General features: G+C 41.3%; 1 protein-coding gene across 1 annotated transcript in view; it reads right to left on the reverse strand.

Annotated features, from left to right (window-relative positions):
* The window catches only part of LOC139372802 (N-terminal EF-hand calcium binding protein 1), a 98881-nt gene that overhangs the window by 51832 nt on the left and 29485 nt on the right, over positions 1-17564 (reverse strand). The window contains exons 3-4 of the mRNA XM_071112607.1: positions 12890-12998; positions 9044-9069 (exon numbers count right to left, since the gene is read on the reverse strand). Of these exons, the coding sequence (XP_070968708.1) occupies positions 9044-9069; positions 12890-12998 (135 nt within the window). The remainder of the gene's footprint in view (positions 1-9043; positions 9070-12889; positions 12999-17564) is intronic.

A 17564-nucleotide genomic window follows, 5' to 3' on the forward strand; every position in this document is an offset into this window, starting at 1 on the left:
ACAGTAGAACAGAATACAGTAGAAGAGAATACAGTAGAAGAAAATACAGTAGAACAGAATACAGTAGAAGAGAATACAGTAGAAGAGAATACAGTAGAACAGAATACAGTAGAACAGAATACAGTATAATAGAATACAGTAGAACAGAATACAGTAGAACAGAATACAGTAGAACAGAATACAGTAGAAGAGAATACAGTAGAACAGAATACAGTAGAACAGAATACAGTAGAACAGAATACAATAGAACAGAATACAGTATAACAGAATACAGTAGAACAGAATACAGTAGAACAGAATACAGTAGAAGAGAATACAGTAGAACAGAATACAGTAGAACAGAATACAGTAGAACAGAATACAGTAGAAGAGAATACAGTAGAACAGAATACAGTAGAACATAATACAGTAGAAGAGAATACAGTAGAACAGAATACAGTAGAACAGAATACAGAAGAACAGAATACAGTAGAATAGCATACAGTAGAACAGAATACAGTAGAACAGAATACAGTAGAACAGAATACAGTAGAACAGAATACAGTAGAATAGCATACAGTAGAACAGAATACAGTAGAACAGAATACAGTAGAACAGAATACAGTGGAACAGAATACAGTGGAACAGAATACAGTAGAACAGAATACAGTAGAAGAGAATACAGTAGAAGAGAATACAGTAGAAGAGAATACAGTAGAAGAGAATACAGTAGAACAGAATACAGTAGAAGAGAATACAGTAGAACAGAATACAGTAGAACAGAATACAGTAGAACAGAATACAGTAGAAGAGAATACAGTAGAACAGAATACAGTAGAAGAGAATACAGTAGAAGAAAATACAGTAGAACAGAATACAGTAGAAGAGAATACAGTAGAAGAGAATACAGTAGAACAGAATACAGTAGAACAGAATACAGTAGAACAGAATACAGTAGAACAGAATACAGTAGAACAGAATACAGTAGAAGAGAATACAGTAGAACAGAATACAGTAGAACAGAATACAGTAGAACAGAATACAGTAGAAGAGAATACAGTAGAACAGAATACAGTAGAAGAGAATACAGTAGAACAGAATACAGTAGAACAGAATACAGTAGAAGATAATACAGTAGAACAGAATACAGTAGAAGAGAATACAGTAGAAGAGAATACAGTAGAAGAGAATACAGTAGAAGAGAATACAGTAGAACAGAATACAGTAGAACAGAATACAGTAGAACAGAATACAGTAGAACAGAATACAGTAGAAGAGAATACAGTAGAACAGAATACAGTAGAACAGAATACAGTAGAACAGAATACAGTAGAAGAGAATACAGTAGAACAGAATACAGTAGAAGAGAATACAGTAGAACAGAATACAGTAGAACAGAATACAGTAGAACAGAATACAGTAGAACAGAATACAGTAGAACAGAATACAGTAGAACAGAATACAGTAGAAGAGAATACAGTAGAACAGAATACAGTAGAAGAGAATACAGTAGAACAGAATACAGTAGAACAGAATACAGTAGAAGATAATACAGTAGAACAGAATACAGTAGAAGAGAATACAATAGAAGAGAATACAGTAGAACAGAATACAGTAGAAGAGAATACAGTAGAACAGAATACAGTAGAACAGAATACAGTAGAACAGAATACAGTAGAACAGAATACAGTAGAACAGAATACAGTAGAAGAGAATACAGTAGAACAGAATACAGTAGAAGAGAATACAGTAGAACAGAATACAGTAGAACAGAATACAGTAGAACAGAATACAGTAGAAGAGAATACAGTAGAACAGAATACAGTAGAAGAGAATACAGTAGAACAGAATACAGTAGAACAGAATACAGTAGAAGAGAATACAGTAGAACAGAATACAGTAGAACAGAATACAGTAGAACAGAATACAGTAGAAGAGAATACAGTAGAACAGAATACAAAAGTCAAAAAGGGAAACTAAGAAGAAGCGAGGCTCAAGAGGCAGTGCCAGGAACTACGGAGGCAGGAAGTCGTCACCTGCTCCCAGGGATCTGCCTGTCAAATGTGCTGTCACTAAATAAGGAACTGGAGGAGTTATCTGAAGAGGCCTTAATTAAGGAGACGTGATTTAACCTGCTTTACAGAAACCTGGCTCAGCGAGGACAATATTGATGTGAACATTGATTGATACACTGTCATTAGAGCAGATCGAGACGAAACAACGTCACATAAATCAATAGGTGGAGGCAGGGGCGGGTCTATGTATCTTTGTAGATAATACTTGGGCCAAGCAGTGTCCTGTGATTGAACAAGTGTGCACCAGAGACTGTGAGATTCTCTTTGTATCATTCAGGCCATTCTATCTGGATACAATTCCATTATTCTGGTCCATGTGCCTCGACCAATAAGGAAGCAGCTAACAGGATTACAGACGGGTTCAATCCCTTTCACGATCAACTGACCAGACAGTATTTGTGCTTGGGGATTTTAATACGCTCTCCCCACTCTGAAACAGTACGTCACCTGTCCAACTCGCTCAACTCGCATCCTGGACCAGCGGCATGGCAACGTAGAGGATTAAAGGCAGTCTGCAGAGCACCCCATCGTGAAATCAGACCATAACGTTATCCATCTCCTACTGAGATACAGGCAGCAGGTGAAACGTGAAAGCGTGGGGAGGTGACGTCACAGCCCGGGGAGGTGACGTCACAGCCCGGGGAGGTGACGTCACAGCCTGGGGAGGTGTACTTTGATTGGTGAACGGATCCCCACTAGTTGACAGACAGCATTACATCGTACTTCCAGATCTGGGAGGATACTGAGTGTGTTTCCCAACAAAAAATATGGAAAGCAGAGGTTCTGTCCAGCCAATCCAAGACAAGCATGGGAGGGGCTTAATGCAATGATGGGAAGGGAAAGGAAAAGAGAACGATAATATTTCAGACTGTTCCTCCTCTGGAAACAACATTAACTGTAATTTGACACCGCCGATTTGAAAGAGGAACAAAAAACGAATATGTGACAGCATCCCCTCAAATCCTCTCCTGCCCAGGTAACAGAGAACAAAATGGACTCGTGCTTGTCAAATATTAAGCCACGCAAAGCTCCAGACGGACTACGGGGCCGACCAGCTCAAGGGCGTCTTCTCACGACTCTTTTAACTTCCTGCTGAGCACCTGGACAGACTCCTGGAAGGCGTCGACCATCGACCTGCCTAAGAAGTCAGGGGCCAAATCACCAAATTACATTTGTCTTGTGGCCCTCACTCCCCTTTTTGCCAAATGCATGGAAAGTGTTGAAAGTGAGCACCTTACCCTGTCCATAGAAGATCAACAGGACCCGTTACAGTTTGCCTATTAATATTAAGCACAGAGGGGGACTGAGGATGCTACCCTGACCTTGGTGAACATGGTGGCTAGTCCCCTTCAACATGCTGGGGGACTGAGGATGCTACCCTGACCTTGGTGAACATGGTGGCTAGTCCCCTTCAACATGCTAAATCATATCATCACAGAGGGGGACTGAGGATGCTACCCTGACCTTGGTGAACATGGTGGCTAGTCCCCTTCAACATGCTGGGGGACTGAGGATGCTACCCTGACCTTGGTGAACATGGTGGCTAGTCTCCTTCAACATGCTAAATCATATCATCACAGAGGGGGACTGAGGATGCTACCCTGACCTTGGTGAACATGGTGGCTAGTCCCCTTCAACATGCTGGGGGACTGGGGATGCTACCCTGACCTTGGTGAACATAGTGGCTAGTCCCATTCAACATGCTGGGGGACTGAGGATGATACCCTGACCTTAGTGAACATGGTGGCTAGTCACCTTCAACATACTAAATCATATCATCACATTTTATTTCTTGATTTTAGTTATTTCAATACAATGCAAATCCACATACTGCTGAAACGACTACTGGACCTGAACGTCAACGAAGGCCTGGCAGCTTGGATCAAGGACTTTAACTGACCGGCCACAGAGGGTCCTCATGAATGGGCCCTCTCTGATGAACTGACCTGAACACAGAGGGCCCTCTCTCATGAACTGACCCTGAACACAGAGGGCCCTCATGAACAGGGCCTCTCTCTGATGAACTGACGTGAACACAGGGGGCCCTCTCTCATGAACTGACCTGAACACAGGGGGCCCTCTCTGTTGAACTGACCTGAACACAGGGGGCCCTCTCTGATGAACTGACCTGAACACAGGGGCCCTCTCTGATGAACTGACCCTTAACACAGGGGCACCCCAGGGGTGTATCCTCTCTCTGATGAACTGACCTGAACACAGGGGGCCCTCTCTGATGAACTGACCCTGAACCACAGGGGGGCCCCAGGGATGTGTCCTTTCACCGTTGTTGCTCTCTATCTTCACCAATGAGAAGAAGATCCAAGGAAACAATGTGAGTCTTTTTAAGTCCGTGGATGACATGGCTCTAGTGGGACTCTTTATTATAGATGCTACGTATAGATAGATGCTACGTATAAATAGATGCTACGTATAGATAGATGCTACGTATAAATAGATGCTACGTATAAATAGATGCTACGTATAAATAGATGCTACGTATAAATAGATGCTACGTATAAATAGATGCTACGTATAGATAGATGCTACGAATAAATAGATGCTACGTATAAATAGATGCTACGTATAGATAGATGCTACGTATAAATAGATGCTACGTATAAATAGATGCTACGTATAAATAGATGCTACGTATAAATAGATGCTACGTATAGATAGATGCTACGTATAAATAGATGCTACGTATAGATAGATGCTACGTATAGATAGATGCTACGTATAAATAGATGCTACGTATAGCTGGGGACAGCTATTTATAAACAGACCAACAACCTTCAAGAATGGTGCCGGTCAAGTGGCCCTCCACATCAATGGAGCATCCACATTTGATTTGATTTGATTTGAGACAAAGCAACACCGATTATAATCACAGCCGTATATATTCCCCACCAAGCAGACACATCGATGGCTCTGAACGAACTTTATTTGACCCTTTGCAAACTGGAATCCATTTATCCGGAGGCTGCATTCATTGTAGCTGGGGATTTTAACAAGGCTAATCTGAAAACAAGACTCCCTAAATATTATCAGCATATCGATTGCGCAACCAGGGCTGGAAAAACCTTGGATCACTGCTATTCTAACATCAACGACGCATATAAGGCCCTGCCCCGCCCTCCTTTCGGAAAAGCTGACCACGACTCCATTTTGTTGATCCCTGCCTACAGACAGAAACTAAAACAAGAAGCTCTCGCGCTGAGGTCTGTTCAACGCTGGTCCGACCAATCTGATTCCACACTCCAAGACTGCTTCCATCACGTGGACTGGGATATGTTTCGTATTGCGTCAGACAACAACATTGACGAATACGCTGATTCGGTGAGCGAGTTCATTAAAACGTGCGTTGAAGATGTCGTTCCCATAGCAACGATTAAAACATTCCCAAACCAGAAACTGTGGATTGATGGCAGCATTCGCGTGAAACTGAAAGCCCGAACCACTGCTTTTAATCAGGGCAAGGTGACCGGAAACATGACCGAATACAAACAGTGTAACTATTCCCTCCGCATGGCAATCAAACAAGCTAAGCGTCAGTATAGAGACAAAGTAGAATCTCAATTCAACGGCTCAGACACAAGAGGCATGTGGCAGGGTCTACAGTCAATCACGGATTACAAAAAGAAAACCAGCCCAGTCACGGACCAGGATGTCCTGCTCCCAGGCAGACTAAATAACTTTTTTGCCCGCTTTGAGGACAATACAGTGCCACTGACACGGCCCGCAACTAAAACATGCGGACTCTCCTTCACTGCAGCCGACGTGAGGAAAACATTTAAACGTGTCAACCCTTGCAAGGCTGCAGGCCCAGACGGCATCCCAAGCCGCGCCCTCAGAGCATGCGCAGACCAGCTGGCTGGTGTGTTTACGGACATATTCAATCAATCCCTATCCCAGTCTGTTGTTCCCACATGCTTCAAGAGGGCCACCATTGTTCCTGTTCCCAAGAAAGCTAAGGTAACTGAGCTAAACGACTACCGCCCCGTAGCACTCACTTCCGTCATCATAAAGTGCTTTGAGAGACTAGTCAAGGACCATATCACCTCCACCCTACCTGACACCCTAGACCCACTCCAATTTGCTTACCGCCCAAATAGGTCCACAGACGATGCAATCTCAACCACACTGCACACTGCCCTAACCCATCTGGACAAGAGGAATACCTATGTGAGAATGCTGTTCATCGACTACAGCTCGGCATTTAACACCATAGTGCCCTCCAAGCTCGTCATCAAGCTCGAGACCCTGGGTCTCGACCCCGCCCTGTGCAACTGGGTACTGGACTTCCTGACGGTCCGCCCCCAGGTGGTGAGGGTAGGCAACAACATCTCCTCCCCGCTGATCCTCAACACTGGGGCCCCACAAGGGTGCGTTCTGAGCCCTCTCCTGTACTCCCTGTTCACCCACGACTGCGTGGCCATGCACGCCTCCAACTCAATCATAAAGTTTGCGGACGACAAAACAGTGGTAGGCTTGATTACCAACAACGACGAGACGGCCTACAGGGAGGAGGTGAGGGCCCTCGGAGTGTGGTGTCAGGAAAATAACCTCACACTCAACGTCAACAACACTAAGGAGATGATTGTGGACTTCAGGAAACAGCAGAGGGAACACCCCCCTATCCACATCGATGGAACAGTAGTGGAGAGGGTAGTAAGTTTTAAGTTCCTCGGCGTACACATCACAGACAAACTGAATTGGTCCACACACACAGACAGCATCGTGAAGAAGGCGCAGCAGCACCTCTTCAACCTCAGGAGGCTGAAGAAATTCGGCTTGTCACCAAAAGCACTCACAAACTTCTACAGATGCACAATCGAGAGCATCCTGTCGGGCTGTATCACCGCCTGGTACGGCAACTGCTCCGCCCACAACCGTAAGGCTCTCCAGAGGGTAGTGAGGTCTGCACAACGCATCACCGGGGGCAAACTACCTGACCTCCAGGACACCTACACCACCCGATGTCACAGGAAGGCCATAAAGATCATCAAGGACAACAACCACCCGAGCCCCTACCTGTTCACCCCGCTATCATCCAGAAGGCGAGGTCAGTACAGGTGCATCAAAGCTGGGACCGAGAGACTGAAAAACAGCTTCTATCTCAAGGCCATCAGACTGTTAAACAGCCACCACTAACATTGAGTGGCTGCTGCCAACACACTGACTCAACTCCAGCCACTTTAATAATGGGAATTGATGGGAAATTATGTAAAATATATCACTAGCCACTTTAAACAATGCTACCTAATATAATTTTTACATACCCTACATTATTCATCTCATATGTATACGTATATACTGTACTCTATATCATATACTGCATCTTTATGTAATACATGTATCACTAGCCACTTTAACTATGCCACTTTGTTTACATACTCATCTCATATGTATATACTGCACTCAATACCATCTACTGTATCTTGCCTATGTCGCTCTGTACCATCACTCATTCATACAGTATATCTTTATGTACATATTCTTTATCCCTTTACACTTGTGTCTATAAGGTAGTAGTTTTGGAATTGTTAGCTAGATTACTTGTTGGTTATTACTGCATTGTCGGAACTAGAAGCACAAGCATTTCGCTACACTCGCATTAACATCTGCTAACCATGTGTATGTGACAAATAAAATTGGATTTGATTTGATTTGATTTGAGACAAAGCAACACCTTACCAATGTCCCAACCACTCTCTCTGAACGACCAACCAATGGCGGTGGTTGAGTGTTTTAAATACCTAGGGACACAACTTGATAACAAGCGGAGTTTTACAGAAAATGTAGACTGTATTTTTTTTTAAGAAAAACCACAGCCTGTTTTAAATCAGGAAATTGAATGGGTTTGGGGTCAGCCAGGATGTTCTGGAGGATGAACAGCAGCTTGGTGGAGAGGATCCTCACGTTCAATATGACAGTCTGGTAATCTGGGCTGGTGGAGAGGATCCTCACGTTCAATATGACAGTCTGGTAATCTGGGCTGGTGGACAGGATCCTCACGTTCAATATGACAGTCTGGTAATCTGGGCTGGTGGAGAGGACCCTCACGTTCAATATGACAGTCTGGTAATCTGGGCTGGTGGAGAGCACCAATATGACAGTCTGGTAATCTGAGCGTGAGGAGCAAAAGCAAACTGACCAGAATAGTGAACACAGCCAGCAAAGTAATTGGTCGACCACAGGCACATTTGAGCAGTCTGTTCCACAAGGCAACCAAAAGGAAGGCACAGGCTGTTGTTGGCGACCCCTCCCTCTACACCCTCAGTTCTAGAAGCTTCCCTCTTCAGAATGCTCACGGTAGAACGTGGTTAAACATTTATTCGCTCCATGTGCTGTTGGACTACTAAATGAGAAGTACATCATATCTATGTACTTATACTTATATGTACTTATCGATCTAGTGCAGTTTGGACAGCGGTCGTTGTTAGTTTATGTATCAATGTCCTTTGTGTTTGTAGTGTATTCCGGTATGATGGACTGACTGGTTTAAATGGGAATGATGTGAGAATGTACGTGTGCATTTGGAAAGTATTCAGACTCCTTGACTTTTTCAACATTTCGTTACGTTACAGCCTTATTCTAAAATGGATATCTACACAGAGTCCCCCATAATGACAAAGCCAAAACAGGCACAGTATGTATCTGTTCTAGTGCACTCCTGCCAAAACAGACACAGTATGTATCTGTTCTAGTGCACTCCTGCCAAAACAGGCACAGTATGTATCTGTTCTAGTGCACTCCTGCCAAAACAGGCACAGTATGTATCTGATCCTAGTGCACTCCTGCCAAAACAGACACAGTATGTATCTGATCCAGTGCACTCCTGCCAAAACAGACACAGTATGTATCTGATCCAGTGCACTACTGCCAAAACAATGCATCACTTTTGACGTTTACTTCACTAATATGTAGTTGTTGTCATGATAAAATTAATCAAAGTCAGTTTTGCTGTATCAAATGTGAGTCTAACTTACCACACAGCTCGTCAGTGTCCACATTGCTGCAAGACAAAATAAAGGAAGAGGTCATTAGTTGAATAGCAAAATTAACAACCTTTCGAGAGCTTGGAATGACAACGTTCGATATGCATTCTTGTCAAAACTAAATTATTGACACAGCCTTGTTAAACTGAGTTATCGACACAGCCTTGTTAAACTGAGTTATCGACACAGCCTTGTTAAACTGAGTTATCGACACAGCCTTGTTAAACTGAGTTATCGACACAGCCTTGTTAAACTGAGTTATCGACACAGCCTTGTTAAACTGAGTTATCGACACAGCCTTGTTAAACTGAGTTATCGACACAGCCTTGTTAAACTGAGTTATCGACACAGCCTTGTTAAACTGAGTTATCGACACAGCCTTGTTAAACTGAGTTATCGACACAGCCTTGTTAAACTGAGTTATCGACACAGCCTTGTTCTGCTCAGATAGAACCATGACATTCCAAGGTCAGGATTTCATAACATTGAGAACCCCTATAGTCTGAACTACTACATCACTGCAGGTCTATTCTTTAAGACAGATCACGAGCTGACATCAAATCCCTGGCTGGGTCTGTCTGCATGGGTACCTGCTTAGGGAGCTGCTGCTATGGAAACCAGGATGACTTGAGTGACTTGGAAACATACAGCTGGGAGGACTGAGGGTTCAGAGAGATGGAAACATACAGCTGGGAGGACTGAGGGCTCAGAGAGATGGAAACATACAGCTGGGAGGACTGAGGGTTCAGAGAGATGGAAACATACAGCTGGGAGGACTGAGGGTTCAGAGAGATGGAAACATACAGCTGGGAGGACTGAGGGTTCAGAGAGATGGAAACATACAGCTGGGAGGACTGAGGGTTCAGAGAGATGGAAACATACAGCTGGGAGGACTGAGGGTTCAGAGAGATGGAAACATACAGCTGGGAGGACTGAGGGTTCAGAGAGATGGAAACATACAGCTGGGAGGACTGAGGGTTCAGAGAGATGGAAACATACAGCTGGGAGGACTGAGGGCTCAGAGAGATGGAAACATACAGCTGGGAGGACTGAGGGTTCAGAGAGATGGAAACATACAGCTGGGAGGACTGAGGGTTCAGAGAGATGGAAACATACAGCTGGGAGGACTGAGGGTTCAGAGAGATGGAAACATACAGCTGGGAGGACTGAGGGTTCAGAGAGATGGAAACATACAGCTGGGAGGACTGAGGGTTCAGAGAGATGGAAACATACAGCTGGGAGGACTGAGGGTTCAGAGAGATGGAAACATACAGCTGGGAGGACTGAGGGTTCAGAGAGATAAATATTTATTAAATCAGCTCCACGTGATTTTAATTTAAGAAATCTGTTCCCAGTAATTCCCACGAATAACAGAGAGATGCAATGTAATCAAGGTTTGAAATGATTATGTTTTAGTCTAACATTATATCTGTTTGGGCTTCTTGCGGTCAATTTGCAGTCTACAAATTATTTGTAATTATGTTCCTGCCCCCTGAACATCCACTCAAAAAAAAAAAACAGCCCTTGTTGATGATCTCTGCTATAGACTGAAACTCTGCCAGACAGACAGACTGGTTTAGCCCCCGTAGCTGTGACAGACAGACAGACAGACAGACAGACAGACAGACAGACAGACAGACAGACAGACAGGTTCAGCCCCCGTAGCTGTGTCAACAGACAGACAGGTTCAGCCTCTGTAGCTGTGTCAGACAGACAGACAGACAGACAGACAGACAGACAGACAGACAGACAGACAGACAGACAGGTTCAGCCCCCGTAGCTGTGTCAACAGACAGACAGGTTCAGCCTCTGTAGCTGTGTCAGACAGACAGACAGACAGACAGACAGACAGACAGGTTCAGCCTCTGTAGCTGTGTCAGACAGACAGACAGACAGACAGACAGACAGACAGACAGGTTCAGCCTTTGTAGCTGTGTCAGACAGACAGACTGGTTTAGCCCCCGTAGGTGTGACAGACAGACAGACAGACAGACAGGTTCAGCCCCCGTGGCTGTGTCAGACAGACAGACAGACAGACAGGTTCAGCCCCCGTAGCTGTGTCATACAGACAGACAGACAGACAGACAGACAGACAGACAGACAGACAGACAGACAGACAGACAGACTCAGCCCCCGTAGCTGTGTCAGACAGACAGACAGACAGACAGACAGACAGACAGACAGACAGACAGACAGACAGACAGGTTCAGCCCCCGTGGCTGTGTCAGACAGGCAGACACATCATCTATGTGTTGTTCTGTAAAGGACATTATAATGTGAGCTAGATAGGTTAGATAATGTAATAAACACCAACAATAATGTATCTCCTAAATGAAATCGGTAGCATATTGCTAAAATAATATGTTAATATAATATGTTAATATAATATGTCAATATAATATGTTAATATAATATGTTCATGTAATATGTTAATATAATATGTTAATGTAATATGTTAATATGGTATGTTAATATAATATGTCAATGTAATATGTTAATATAATATGTTAATATGATATGTTAATACGATATGTTAATGTCATATGTTAATATAATATGTTAATATGATATGTTAATGTAATATGCTAATATAATATGTTAATATGATATGTTAATATAATATGTTAATATAATATGTTAATATTGTTAATATGTCATGTTAATATAATATGTTAATATGCTAATATAATATTTGTAATATAATATGCTAATATAATATGTTAATATAATATTGTTAATATAATATGTTAATATAATATGTTAATATAATATGTTAATATAATAGTGTTAATATAATATGTTAATATAATAGTGTTAATATGATATGTTAATGTAATATGTTAATAAAACCTTGTTAATATTGTTAATATAATATGTTAATATAATATGTTAATAAAACCGTGTTAATATTGTTAATATAATATGTTAATATAATATGTTAATAAAACCGTGTTAATATTGTTAATATAATATGTTGATATAATATTGTTAATATAATATGTTAATAAAACCTTGTTAATATAATATGTTAATATAATATGTTAATATGCTAATATAATATTTGTAATATAATATGTTAATATAATATGTTAATATAATATTGATAATATAATAGAAAACAGATACCTGTAGATTCATGTTTTCCAATACTCATTCTTTTTTCAAGAGAGGCAGAGAGAGTATTGTGAGAGAGAGTCAAAGCCAGAGACAGAGAGAATTGTGAGAGAGAGTCAAAGCCAGAGACAGACAGACTATTGTGAGAGAAAGTCAAAGCCAGAGACAGAGAGAGTATTGTGAGAGAGAGTCAAAGCCAGAGACAGAGAGTATTGTGTGAGAGAGTCAAAGCCAGAGACAGACAGACTATTGTGAGAGAAAGTCAAAGCCAGAGACAGAGAGAGTATTGTGAGAGAGAGTCAAAGCCAGAGACAGAGAGTATTGTGTGAGAGAGTCAAAGCCAGAGACAGAGAGAATTGTGAGAGAGAGTCAAAGCCAGAGACAGAGAGATTTGTGAGAGAGAGTCAAAGCCAGAGACAGAGAGAGTATTGTGAGAGAGAGTCAAAGCCAGAGACAGAGAGAATTGTGAGAGAGAGTCAAAGCCAGAGACAGAGAGAATTGTGAGAGAGAGTCAAAGCCAGAGACAGAGAGATTTGTGAGAGAGAGTCAAAGCCAGAGACAGAGAGAGTATTGTGAGAGAGAGTCAAAGCCAGAGACAGAGAGAATTGTGAGAGAGATTCAAAGCCAGAGACAGAGAGAGTATTGTGAGAGAGAGTCAAAGCAGGAGACAGAGAGAGTATTGTGAGAGAGAGTTAAAGCCAGAGAGATAATTCTAGAACTTACTCTGTGTTGTGAGTGTCTATGGTGTTAAAGAGCTCCTTCAGTTGATCAGATGTCAAAACTCCATCATGGAAGTAGGCTCTGAACTCATCAAACGACAACTTCCCATCATCTGGAGCACAAAACAGTTGGGAATGGAAAAAATACTTTATTGGACATTTGGTTAGAAAATCAATTATTCATTCACAGATAGACTGGATAAAACACTGGAGAAAAGACTGGAGTTAGACTGGATAAAAGACTGGAGATAGACTGGATAAAACACTGGAGAAAAGACTGGAGTTAGACGGGATAAAATACTGGAGTTAGACTGGATGAAATACTGGAGTTAGACTGGATGAAATACTGGAGTTAGACTGGAGTTAGACTGGATGAAATACTGGAGTTAGACTGGATAAATTACTGGAGTTAGACTGGAGATAGACTGGATAAAACACTGGAGTTAGACTGGATAAAATACTGGAGATAGACTGGAGAGAGACTGGATAAAACACTGGAGTTAGACTGGATAAAATACTGGAGATAGACTGGATAAAATACTGGAGTTAGACTGGAGTTAGACTGGATAAAATACTGGAGTTAGACTGGATAAAATACTGGAGTTAGACTGGATAAAATACTGGAGTTAGACTGGATTAAATACTAGAGTTAGACTGGAGTTAGACTGGATAAAACACTGGAGTTAGACTGGATAAAATACTGGAGTTAGACTGGAGATAGACTGGATAAAACACTGGAGTTAGACTGGAGTTAGACTGGATAAAACACTGGAGTTAGACTGGATAAAATACTGGAGTTAGACTGGAGTTAGACTGGATGAAATACTGGAGTTAGACTGGATAAAATACTGGAGATAGACTGGATAAAATACTGGAGTTAGACTGGAGTTAGACTGGATAAAATACTGGAGTTAGACTGGAGTTACACTGGATAAAACACTGGAGTTAGACTGGAGTTAGACTGGATAAAATACTGGAGATAGACTGGATAAAATACTGGAGATAGACTGGATAAAATACTGGAGTTAGACTGGAGTTAGACTGGATAAAATACTGGAGTTAGACTGGAGATAGACTGGATAAAACACTGGAGTTAGACTGGAGTTAGACTGGATAAAACACTGGAGTTAGACTGGATAAAATACTGGAGTTAGACTGGAGTTAGACTGGATGAAATACTGGAGTTAGACTGGATAAAAGACTGGAGATAGACTGGATAAAATACTGGAGATAGACTGGATAAAATACTGGAGTTAGACTGGAGTTAGACTGGATAAAATACTGGAGTTAGACTGGATAAAATACTGGAGTTAGACTGGAGTTAAACTGGATAAAATACTGGAGTTAGACTGGATAAAATACTGGCGTTAGACTGGATAATATACTGGAGATAGACTGGATAAAATACTGGAGTTAGACTGGATAAAATACTGGAGATAGACTGGATAAAATACTGGAGTTAGACTGGATAAATACTGGAGATAGACTGGATAAAATACTGGAGTTAGACTGGAGTTAGACTGGATAAAACACTGGAGTTAGACTGGATAAAATACTGGAGTTAGACTGGATAAAATACTGGAGTTAGACTGGATAAAATACTGGAGATAGACTTTATAAAACACTGGAGTTAGACTGGAGTTAGACTGGATAAAACACTGGAGTTAGACTGGATAAAATACTGGAGATAGACTGGATAAAATACTGGAGTTAGACTGGAGTTAGACTGGATAAAACACTGGAGTTAGACTGGATAAAATGCTGGAGATAGACTGGATAAAATACTGGAGTTAGACTGGAGTTAGACTGGATAAAACACTGGAGTTAGACTGGATAAAATACTGGAGATAGACTGGATAAAATACTGGAGATAGACTGGATAAAATACTGGAGTTAGACTGGAGTTAGACTGGATAAAATACTGGAGTTAGACTGGATAAAATACTGGAGTTAGACTGGAGTTAGACTGGATAAAATACTGGAGTTAGACTGGATAAAATACTGGATGAAATACTGGAGTTAGACTGGATAAAACACTGGAGTTAGACTGGATAAAATACTGGAGATAGACTGGATAAAATACTGGAGTTAGACTGGAGTTAGACTGGATAAAATACTGGAGTTAGACTGGATAAAACACTGGAGTTAGACTGGATAAAATACTGGAGTTAGACTGGAGATAGACTGGATAAAACACTGGAGTTAGACTGGATGAAATACTGGAGTTAGACTGGATAAAATACTGGAGTTAGACTGGATAAAATACTAGAGTTAGACTGGATAAATACTGGAGTTAGACTGGATAAAATACTGGAGTTAGACTGGATAAAATACTGGAGTTAGACTGGATAAAATACTGGAGTTAGAATGGAGTTAGACTGGATAAAATACTGGAGTTAGAATGGAGTTAGGCTGGATAAAATACTGGAGTTAGACTGGAGTTACACTGGATAAAACACTGGAGTTAGACTGAATAAAATACTGGAGTTAGACTGGATAAAATACTGGAGTTAGACTGGATAAAACACTGGAGTTAGACTGGATAAAATACTGGAGTTAGACTGGAGATAGACTGGATAAAACACTGGAGTTAGACTGGATAAAATACTGGAGTTAGACTGGATAAAATACTGGAGTTAGACTGGATAAAATACTGGAGTTAGAATGTAGTTAGACTGGATAAAATACTGGAGTTAGAATGGAGTTAGACTGGATAAAATACTGGAGTTAGACTGGAGTTAGACTGGATAAAACACTGGAGTTGGACTGGAGTTAGACTGGAGTTACACTGGATAAAACACTGGCGTTAGACTGGATAAAATACTGGAGTTAGACTGGATAAAATACTGGAGTTAGACTGGATAAAACACTGGAGTTAGACTGGATAAAATACTGGAGTTAGACTGGATAAAATACTGGAGTTAGACTGGATAAAATACTGGAGTTAGACTGGATAAAATACTGGAGTTAGACTGGATAAAATTCTGGAGTTAGACTGGATAAAATACTGGAGTTAGACTGGATAAAATACTGGAGTTAGATTGGATAAAATGCTGGAGTTAGACTGGATAAATACTGGAGTTAGACTGGATAAAATACTGGAGTTAGACTGGATAAAATACTGGAGTTAGACTGGATAGAATACTGGAGTTATACTGGATAAAATACTGGAGTTAGACTGGAGTTAGACTGGATAAAACACTGGAGTTGGACTGGAGTTAGACTGGATAAAAGACTGGAGTTAGACTGGATAAAACACTGGAGTTAGACTGGATAAAATACTGGAGTTAGACTGGATAAAATACTGGAGTTAGACTGGATAAAATACTGGAGTTAGACTGGATAAAACACTGGAGTTAGACTGGATAAAATACTGGAGTTAGACTGGAGATAGACTGGATAAAACACTGGAGTAAGACTGGATAAAATACTGGAGTTAGACTGGATAAAATACTGGAGTTAGACTGGATAAAATACTAGAGTTAGACTGGATAAATACTGGAGTTAGACTGGATAAAATACTGGAGTTAGACTGGATAAAATACTGGAGTTAGACTGGATAAATACTGGAGTTAGAATGGAGTTAGACTGGATAAAATACTGGAGTTAGAATGGAGTTAGACTGGATAAAATACTGGAGTTAGACTGGAGTTAGACTGGATAAAACACTGGAGTTGGACTGGAGTTAGACTGGAGTTACACTGGATAAAACACTGGCGTTAGACTGGATAAAATACTGGAGTTAGACTGGATAAAATACTGGAGTTAGACTGGATAAAACACTGGAGTTAGACTGGATAAAATACTGGAGTTAGACTGGATAAAATACTGGAGTTAGACTGGATAAAATACTGGAGTTAGACTGGATAAAATACTGGAGTTAGACTGGATAAAATACTGGAGTTAGACTGGATAAAATATTGGAGTTAGAATGGAGTTAGACTGGATAAAATACTGGAGTTAGAATGGAGTTAGACTGGATAAAATACTGGAGTTAGACTGGAGTTACACTGGATAAAACACTGGAGTTAGACTGAATAAAATACTGGAGTTAGACTGGATAAAATACTGGAGTTAGACTGGATAAAACACTGGAGTTAGACTGGATAAAATACTGGAGTTAGACTGGAGATAGACTGGATAAAACACTGGAGTTAGACTGGATAAAAGACTGGAGTTAGACTGGATTTAGACTGGTAGACTAGTCAGGATCGAGGGAAAGATGAACGGCGAAAAGTACAGAGAGGTCCTGGATGAAAACCTGCTCCAGAGCACTCAAGACCTCAGACTGGGGCAAAGGTTTTACCTTCCAACAGGACAACGACCCACACAGCCAAGACAACGCAGGAGTGGCTTCGAGACAAGTCTCTGAATGTCCTTGAGTGGACCAGTCAGAGCCTGGACTTGAACCCGATCGAACATCTCTGGAGATACCTGAAAATAGCTGTAGAGGAATGGGAGAAACTCCCCAAATACAGGTGTGCCAATTGTAGCGTCATACCCATGAAGACTGGAGGCTGTGATTGCTGCTGAAGGTGCTTCAGTACTGAGTAAAGGGTCTGAATATTTAATCAGCAGTTCTACTATGAGAAGCTTTATGAAATATAAAACCATTTCAAGTATCGAGCTGTCAGTAGGTCCTGCCATTTCCATGACAACGGCAGCAAGCAACAGCATTA

This window comes from Oncorhynchus clarkii, chromosome 18, assembly GCF_045791955.1.
Source record: "Oncorhynchus clarkii lewisi isolate Uvic-CL-2024 chromosome 18, UVic_Ocla_1.0, whole genome shotgun sequence".
In the NCBI taxonomy this organism is placed as follows: domain Eukaryota; kingdom Metazoa; phylum Chordata; class Actinopteri; order Salmoniformes; family Salmonidae; genus Oncorhynchus; species Oncorhynchus clarkii.